The sequence below is a fragment of the Pteropus vampyrus genome, unplaced genomic scaffold, assembly GCF_000151845.1.
Source record: "Pteropus vampyrus isolate Shadow unplaced genomic scaffold, Pvam_2.0 Scaffold341, whole genome shotgun sequence".
Classification (NCBI taxonomy): domain Eukaryota; kingdom Metazoa; phylum Chordata; class Mammalia; order Chiroptera; family Pteropodidae; genus Pteropus; species Pteropus vampyrus.
The window spans coordinates 464269-474092 of NW_011889122.1; the positions used below are offsets into that span (position 1 = coordinate 464269).

At 47.7% G+C, this 9824-nt stretch overlaps 1 protein-coding gene across 1 annotated transcript in view; it reads left to right on the forward strand.

The window, feature by feature from the left end:
* PPP1R13B (protein phosphatase 1 regulatory subunit 13B) overlaps positions 1-9824 on the forward strand; it is a 49861-nt gene that overhangs the window by 23415 nt on the left and 16622 nt on the right. Inside the window, exons 4-6 of the mRNA XM_023522354.1 lie at positions 6794-6895; positions 8948-9122; positions 9533-9654. Of these exons, the coding sequence (XP_023378122.1) occupies positions 6794-6895; positions 8948-9122; positions 9533-9654 (399 nt within the window). The remainder of the gene's footprint in view (positions 1-6793; positions 6896-8947; positions 9123-9532; positions 9655-9824) is intronic.

The window sequence follows — 9824 nt, forward strand, 5'->3', positions numbered from 1 at the left end:
AGCAGTGCTGCTGGACCTCGCAGGGTGGGCGGGGCTTAGAAGGTGGGGGAGGGTGTCATGGACAGAAGGAAGAAAGTGAGCAAAACATGGACGAGGGGAAGTTTTTTGGAAAGGAGAGGCGGGCACAGATGTGAGAGAACGTGCTGAGCGCCGAGCAGCAGCTTAGAGTGGGGGGGGCAAGGTGGGCTCGCGTCAGAGGTGACGGCATAACGTGGAAGTCGGGGATGAGGGAGGAGCCAGGGTTGGAAGGAAAGGGAGGAGTTTGGTTTCAGACATACAGAGGTTGAAGCGCTGCAGGCGGGGCATGCAAATAAAAATGTGAACTTGGCCATGGGAACTGGATCCGAAGCTCCTTAGGAGAGAGACCAGGGGTAGCTGGTTAGGCTTACCGATGGGCAAGCTGCGTTCTCCATAGAAGCTAAGTACAAAAAGAAACGAGTAAGACCAACTGTTGAACTGTGGCACGTCATCTCACTGAAACTGGAAAGCACAAGGAATTCATTTTTCCCTGAATAATATTACAGTAATATTCTTGTCAATCAATAACCAAAGATGAGGTTATTTGGTTGAGTATTAAAATCAGCATATCAGGATTAGAGCTGACATCTGAAGTGCCCTGTTAGCCCGTAGGTGTCTGATTGCTGACAAAATCCACTAGTCTTTTCTATTATCTAATTACCAAGGAATGTATGTTAGGGAAACAATGGCACTAATCGTTACAACCTCTGTCGACAATCTAACTCTCTTAAACAAATGCTTGGAAACATTCACAAACATCCTGTTAGAGTTACAATGTAACTCTCTTAAACATATGCTTAGAAACATTCACAAGCATCCTGTCACTTTCTGGATTGTGACGGTGCTGTACGAAACAGCAACCAGACTCCTGCAGGTAGTAACGGAACGGTCCAAGTACATAGAGCCTTCACGAGATTTCACAGTAAAAGCACGTGGTGGTTTTTAAATATGTCTGCAAATTCCTTAACACGCCTCCCTTCAAAAGGTGGAGCCGGTTCCCCTTCCCTCCCAGACTTACTGGCATGTTCCTAACAGATAGAAGGTGGGGACGTGATGCTGTGTCACTTCTGAGGCTAGGTCACACAAAAGATGGCGTCCCCTGGCTCCCTCTCGGATTGCTTGCTCTGGGGAACCAGCCACCATGCCGGCAGGACGCTCAAGCAAGCAGCTCTGTGAAGAGGCCGTTTGAGGGGGAACCGAAGCCTTCCGCCAGCAGCCAGCACCACCTCAGTAGCTGTGTGAGCCCTCTGGGAATCAGATCCCCCGACCCTGTGAAGACCCCAGACGACTGCAGCCCAGGCTGACGTTTGACCCAGCCACAGGAGCCATCTCAAGCTGGAACCGCCTGGCCAGGCTCCTGAATCTTTCGCCCACAGAAACTGGGCCGTGATGGAAGTTCACCGGTTTAAGCCGCCGAGTTTAGGTGTGATTCGTTACTCAGCGACAGGGAACTGATATGCGTACGTGGCCTGTGCAAGAGATAAAAGCGGACTGTCGATTCCCAAATCATTTTCACAAATACAAAATATGTGCGTCGAACAATGAAGACGCGCTTATATAAGTAATGCAAGTACGGCTGGGAGACCACATGTCACGTAACAGAGTTTGCCCCACTTGCCACAGGAGGAAAAGCAGGCTTCTCGGGAGGTGTGGTTGGTGGAGGGGGATGGAAGGAACAGTTTTGGGGATGACTTGGAAATATAAATTCTTCTTTTCGCATTATTCGTCAGTTTTTCAGCTTTTAGGGAGTTTGTACTCAAACTGAACGTGAAGTTATAGGAGAGGCACGCTTCTCCAGTATAACAAAAGCTAAACAAGAGAGCGCTGCCAGACGGGAGGTCGCGCTGGTGCACACTGGGCCGGGCGCTGAGACGCCGCCACGCTCGCCAGGTCCCCGGACTCGTCCGAGCGCGGAGTTTGGACCGGAGGTGGCCCATGTCCTGTTCGCTGACAAGGAGCGGTCGGATTGAGTAAATTGGTAACTTCGTTTGCCCAAAACTGTAATGTCAGAATATCACTTGTTATGGCGCATTTATTTAGTGTGTTTTTAGATGAGTCATTATTCAATAAAAAAAAGTACTTGTCGGGAAAATGACATAAGTTTTCAAGATCCTTGATATTGAAGAGTCATTAACTGAACAGGTATCGTGCAAGATATTGGATCTTCGTTTTCGTAGGTAGAATTGCATTCTTTGCTAGTTCTGGCATGTACTGGAAAAATTCAGTTGATACATATTGGCAGAATGCTTAGTACATGCGATGTAAAACCGAGTCTTACTAATATTTGGAAAGACTAAAAGTCTGCAGACTCATCATTAGCGGCTCAGGATGGGAAAGACGTGTACATTGCATGATTATCTACAGTAGTTTATTTTGAGAAACTTTATCATATGTTTTTAATAACTGAATCACTGTAACACCAGTTTCAAAATAGATTCAAAACATGACCCGAGGAGACAAAAATATATTAGATTAAAGCCATGTTATCAACTGGCTTGTGATAAAAATATATAATAAAGTTTTCAAGCATAATTATCAAGTGAGTTGTTCCTTAATATCTTAGAAAATCTAGTTCTTACAACCTGTTTTGCAAATGTTCTTTATTCTGATAGCTTTATGACTCATGACTCAGACATGTCATTAGTACGAATGAGACATTAACCTAGGAAATTAAGCCCCCTTTTCATATCTACCTTTTGGCAAACCGTGGGCTTAGCTTATTTATTGGAAATCTAATCTTAGTACATTTGGGGTTGATAGCTTAATTGTGAACACCTTTATGCTTTTTCATTACTTATCAAATTACCATTTATATGGAACCCTTTCTTTGCTGAGAGGTTAACATTTTATTTAAGAAGAGGATAATTAAGATTTAAACATCGACGACCCCGAGTTTGGGCTTGGACGAGGAGGAGCTAGGACTCCTGTGTTGCCGGGGGGCGGGGGGGGGGCGGAAAATGACACTTCGCTTTGGCCGCCGTCCTGTCCTCGCACCGCAGGGCCCACCCGCCCACTTCCTGGCGTTGACCGCCAAGGGAGAGCAGAGCCCGCGTCCGCAGACATCCTGGGACGTGAGTGTTCGCCATGCTTTATTCCCCACAGCCGCAAGGTGGGGGCCACCCCAGTGTCCCTCAGCAGAGGAGCGGGAGACCAGGCGGGGGCTGTGCACACTAGGGAGTGCTGCTCGGCGTGGGACGACACGGCGACTGTGTAGCATGGTAACGGGGAGAAGCCAGACACACGCCGTAGGGCCCCAGCACGTGCGTTCAGAGCAAACAGCTAACCGGGCCACCCTGGCACAGCAGCCACCCGTCGTGGGTGGGTGGATGTGGGGAGGCGGAAGGAGGGGAACAGCCCGGGCAGCGCGGGAGGACACCGTCTGGGATGACGGAAGTGTTCTGTGGCTTCACTGGGGTGGTGGCTACGCTGTCTGTGAATGAACCCATTCAGGTGTACCTCTGTGTCAAAACTCATTCAGCAGGAGACTTTGAATGGGCCTGTTTTATTGTCTAAATTATGCCTCAGTAAATACAGTTGATCTTGAAAGTAAACGTTGATTTCGCTGTTTCTTAAAGCAGCCTGTTGTCGTTTCATTTTGTTAACTTGCCGCTAATTTGGATGTTTTGGAAGTTTTAAATCTGAAATGAACCAGCATATATGCTTATCAATTTTTTGGAAGTTGCTAATCTTAATTCTAAGACCATAAAAATGAGAAAATCGTGTTATATTTTGTTACTGTGAGTGTCGTGAAATAATATTTTTATTTGAATTTCCCTAAGTACAGGAACAGCGATGTACAGAGGGTTTCCCTTCTCATTTGGGTTCGTTACTTTGGGGTGGGAGGTTTTAAGGGACATCTCTCGATCAGACCCACGGTGCTCACACGGTGGGAGCCGGGCAGCGGAGCCGCGAAACGTCCTGCTTCTCCACGCTTCTCCCACGCTTTCTAGGTCGGGTGCCTGGCTGGACAGTGAGTGCGCTTTTGCAGAGCGCGCAGTGCCATTCCATGTCCTCGCTGCTGCGCTGGGAAGTACTGTTTCTGTTCGCAGTGACAGTAAAGAAAAACTGAGCTCGGGTTCTGCTCCCCGTAGTTGAATTTGCTGGGTAACCTATCAGTGGGATGCTCATTTATCAGAATAGAGGCTCGTTAAACACAGGGAGAAGCTGCATTTTGCTTTTATGCTGCCTGAGTGTCTGGGAGAATATCTGGCATATCGAGGATAAATGAAGTATCACGGTGTCGCGGTCTGAAACACATGCAGTACTCAGAAAGAAGCATTTCCCCCGAGCCCTTCGCATCCGCCCTGTCACGTACGCAGAGGACAGTGCCAGGCGCACGTCCTCCGTCACCTGCTGCTGCGGGGTCTCAAGCACACGGTTTAGTGTCTTTGTTTGCAGAGCCCCCTCGTCACTGCTGCTTATAGCCTTTCCAGGGAGACAGGACTCAGGGCCACGGTCAGAAAGGGAGGTGACGAGGCCAGAGGACATCTGGGTGACAGAGAGCCGGAGAGACGGTTGGGGTGGCGAGGAGGGTGTAGATGCCCCGTGGGGAAGACGCAGGGGAAGGAGCTGATGAGGCGTCGGCCTGGCCGCGTGGGAGTGTGGCCCGTGTGCTGGCCGAGGCAGCGCTGCCGCTTCTGGGCCCGCTCGGCGGGGCGGGCGGCTCACTGGGCACTGGGAGGCTGCCACCCCGCCCCAGTCTGCAGTCTCTGGAGGTCTCAGCAGCCAGCGGTCCCCTGTAAGTCTCCTGTCAGGGAAATATTTTGTATACAAAAGCATGAGTTAGAGCAGCAGTCTCGTTCCCGCAGGCAGGTCTGTGGCACTTTGGAGAAAGGAGGGTTGACGGGACCAGATGCGTGACTATGACACGGGAGGAGCGGTCCAGGTTTTCTCTGCTCTTGCAGGGGGGGGGGTCGTGAGACCTGGAGTTGGGGGGGCACGTTTGTGGTGGAAGTGGGCGGTGTCAGGGTCAGGCCGGAGGGTGATCTGCGTTCAACGGGAATGTCAGAACCACCCCGGAACCCAGGGTTTGGGGGGACGTCGGCTCCGAGCCCAGTGAGAAGGGGGTTGGAGCCCGCGAAGGCTGGCAGAGCCGTCCCTTTCTCTGGCCCTTGTCTGTAGAGGCCGGCCCACCTGTCACCGAGAGAGCCCTTCCCCTGACTTTACCAGTCCTGGAAGTGGCTTGTCCTCTCTGTGACCTGGAGTTGACCCCTTCAGGTAACTGCCATGATGAGGGACGTCAGTGTGCCCCAGGAAACAGGATTCGATTTCTTCTTATTAGATGCAATGAAAAGAAATAAGCGAGAATTAAATTAGGTCATAGGTTTGTTTGAATCGAGTTCATCTGGAGAATCTCCAGTTCACATGGGGGTGAGCACAGTGACGGCCTCGCCACGAAAGGGTCAAATATGCATCACAGGCTTTTGTTTTCTTAAACTCTGGAAAGGCGCTTCTTTCTGCTAAATTTTCACATCGAACAATGAAGGGAATGTGTACTGAAGTGTAACATGTTGCATATTTGTTGACTCGCTAGTTGATGGTGGCTTGTGTTTTTATAACACAGTTAAATACAGTTAAATTACACAGGAATGTTTACTTTGAAATAATTTGTTGAGCTGTATGTACACTGATGTGTTCAGTTTTCTCTACGTTGGATCTACTTCAATAAAATTTTGTTAAATTATTATATGTTAGTATATACGTAAGGTAAACACCTGAGTTACTTATGACAACATAGCCTTAGTTTTGGAGTTAGAAATACACACACGACACAGCATGTAGAGAGCTCCGTCCCGTCACAGGCGTCAATGTCAGTTCCGCTCAGTGAAATTCCTTTTCTGTCCTCTTCACGTCACTATTCTAAGCCATTGGTAGGGAGAGGAGACCACAGATAGTTTATTTTTTTCTTTAAGTTGTAAAATTATGAAATTAATGTAAATTGGAAGATTTGTTGAATGGACATAATTTTTCCCTGGTCAGAAATGTGTTTAAGGAGTAAATGTTCTGAAGGTTTCAAAAAATATCTTATGTGGTGATCGGAAAATCTCAGTAGGTAGAAATTAGCAACTCTTTATTAGCATTAAAACAAATTTCGGGCATTTCGATGGTTCTCTCAGGCATTTTTTGGTAGAATAAACAAATTCCTTCTTAAATGGAAGTTTCCGTAACTTCGCTATTAACAATTTCTAGTTTTGAAAAGGGGCTTGGACCATATCGCCTCCTCAGGGTCTTAGATAAACAGAGTGGGGGTTCCACTTGGGACTGTCAAATCCTGATTTCATTTCCCAAGAGTCAAGAATGCTCGGATACGGTGAGATTCGGGGGAGACCGAGAGTCAGGAACGGGTTGGGACCGTTGTTGAGAATTACAAGAGGGCGTGAGGGGAGCGGCGAGATGCCATTTGTCCTTAGATATCAACTGCACATTTATATTTCAGGTCATGTACCCTTAAACATTTGACCTCTCCATTCACTCAGATGCACCTAGTAAATAGCCAGTGCAAAGAGCCATGTCACCTCAATACACACTGGCAAAAGTTTGCTTCAAGTTGGGCCCCTGATTAAATATAGTATCCGCTATATTAGAAAAACTGTGATTAATATTTAATAAAAGCAGTCAACAACTAGGAGGTTCTTATGAGAAAATAAACTAATTTGTATTCTCCTAACTTGTAGGGAACCTCTGGGAGACCCTGAGGTGTGTGCATTCTGACATAGAGACAGGCGCTTACACACAGAGGGGACGGCCCAGCCTGAGTGTGTTTTGTTCTCTGCAGGTTGGGAATCCACGCGTCGAACTGACCCTGTCAGAGCTTCAAGATATGGCAGCCAGGCAGCAACAGCAAATTGAAAACCAGCAGCAGATGCTGGTTGCCAAGGTAAGCTTCGTCAAAGCAGAGATGGGGAACGTTCAGAAATGTGCCCTTCGCCCATCGTCTGAGGCCGGGGTGGGCACGTTCCCGGGGAACACTCGTAAGTAGGGCCGTGGCACGGAAGCGCTAAGTACAGTGTCCTTCTCTCTGTCCTCGCCTGGGTAGAGCATCTGACCCTTGACCTGCACACGCAAACGCCGCAGCAGGAGGCCAGCCCTACCCCAGGGGAGGTCGGATTCGGAAAGAGGGGGCGCTTTCCGTCGTCTCCCCTTTTCCCTTTGGGCACGTTCCCGGCTGGTGTAGTTGGTTGGCATTAGTGATCTAGAGGAGCTGGTTGTGGCCTCAGAGACGATGACGTCAGAGACGATGACGCCGGGGCCCAGGGCTTCCCTTTCCGCCACTCTGGAAGGGCCCCGTCTGGCTCACGTACGCTGAGATCCGAGGCTGCTGTCGAAACTCTGTAGCAGTAGGATTTAAAATGTTTCTAAACAATGGTTTAGTTATGGACTAAAAATAGAAAGTCAGACCTGTGGCCAGGCCTGCCGGACGGCAGCCGCACTCTAAGGGCGCGCTGTTCTGAGACGGCCGTGAAGACAGTGCGAGCCTTGCTGCCTCGGTTCTCGCCGCTTTCTCTGGAGAGATTCTTCTTCCTTTTTCAGTTACAGCTGACATACAAAATTAGTTTCAGGTGGTGAGATGTTTTTATAATTTATGCAGTGATCTCTGAGAAGTCTCGACCCCGCCTGGCCCCGCACATAGTTATCACGGTATCAGTGACTCCGTTCCCCGTGCTGTACTTGACATCCCCGTGACTGTTCTGTAGCTGCCAGTTTGTACTTCTTAATCCCTTCCCCTTATTCGCCCAGTGCCCAGCCCCCTCCTATCTGGCAGCCATCAGTTTCTATCTGTGAGTTCATTTGTTTGTTTGTTCGTTTATTTTGTTTTTTAGATTCCATACATAAGTGAAATCTGTAGATTTTCTTAATCACTAAATGTCACATCCAACTTCTTCATTTATTGTCTGACTGTGTAATTCGTCGTACTGTCCACTTTTATGTAAATAATATATTGTTATACTTGTTTTTAAAAGTTGTCTTACAAAGTTTATTGGATCTATAAGAATAAGAAAGAATTAAAAGTTAAATAAATCGAAAGGTATTTCATCCCATTAATAAGATTTCTAAGATGAAATGTATATAGAATTACATAATTATAAAATTTTCTCATTCTTTTTCTCCAAATATTGATCCAAGAGTATTACTATTAAAAAAAATTCTTAGCCGTTTTCAGCAGTGTGAATCATGGGTTCATGCTGATTTTTGTGTATTTCCTTTCCACAGAATGTAGTGTGTAATGCCTGCATAATCACACTTAACACCTCTCCCATTCAGGTGTATTTTATGCATATATATGGGACCATGAATATTTAATGTTGACTGTTATCCTTAAGTTGTATTTTCATATTAAGAGGAAAAAAAACTACTGAAGAGTATTGCATATATTTTTACTTTAGGATCGTCTTGTTCTTGTTTGACTGTAAAATGTTTCATTAGTATCGAAGAAGCTAATCCCAAAGAAAACACACACTTCCTCGACTTTAGGATGTCACTTAGCAGCTCGGAGGTTTATCTCCTTGCTGATCACCTGACCCTTTTCAGTATAAAATCCCCTGCTGGCCAGTGTCCATTTCCTTTAGGAGATTAAATAAGGGACCTTAGCAGGAGGCTAAGGCTGGGTTGTCCCTGGCAGAGTGCCATGAAACCGCGGGTTCGCTCGTGTCCGGCCGTAGAGTCTTCTGAGGGAGTGTTTACTCCGTTGAATGGTCTAGATCAGCGTGCAGCATGAAATCCACTCTTAGAACCCCCCGCGCTTCACACCTCACACCTGCCTCTGCCCAGTGGTTCCGTTTTGTGTGACCCGATGTGTGCAGGTTCCTGTGGCATTTCTCGAATATTCGTTAAGATAGGTGACACTGTGGAATCCACTCAGATCTCTTTAGAGTATGAGCGTGACCGTGTGCTTCCGTCGTCTAAGTCTGCCATTTCCCTGTTTGGTTAGGAGCAGCGTTTACATTTCCTAAAGCAGCAGGAGCGCCGTCAGCAGCAGTCGATTTCTGAAAATGAAAAGCTTCAGAAGTTGAAGGAACGAGTAGAAGCCCAGGAAAACAAGCTGAAAAAGATCCGCGCCACAAGAGGACAGGTGGACTACAGCAAAATTATGAATGGCAACCTGTGTACGTGGCCGCGGCTCCTCTCGCGCCCACGCCCACGCCCACACCCACGCCCACACCCACACCCACACCCACACCCACACCCACCGGGAGTAGCTTCCGGACACTGTCAGTCACGAACCGGTAGAAAGTGCACTGAGGCTTTGCTCTTTACCTGCTCCGAAAAGGATGGGTGCGGGGCAGTTAGGTTAAGTGACCTTAGCAGATCATCTCTTGCAGCCCCAGCAATGCAACAGGAAGAGCCTTTCGTTACATTGTATCAGCCACTCCGGATTGGGGCTGGGGGACTCCAAGGTTCAACTCACGCCAAGGGCCTGTTGTAATTAAAACAGCTTAAATTTTACCCGCATATTAAGGTGAACCACATAGATGCTCAGTTTTTATTTTCGTGAGTGCGTCTTTGTTATTTTCAGTTCAGTTAGTGCCTACGAGATGTCACAATGACAGCAAAACAGATCTGGATGTTCCTGCCCTGACAGAGCCTGTGGTCTTTGGTGCGTTGAGATTTCCAAGTGGCTGGACTAAGCTAGCTTTTAACTAATTGCCCTAATTAACGACTATTCAATAATGAGTGACAACATAATTGTTTGCCATAAGAGCGGTCACATTCTGGGTCCCCCAGGCTTGCCGAAGTGCGGTTTGGATCACGCAGAGCACTGTCTTCTCTCCAGTTTTGGCACCAATGATGCTAGAGTCGAGTCGAGT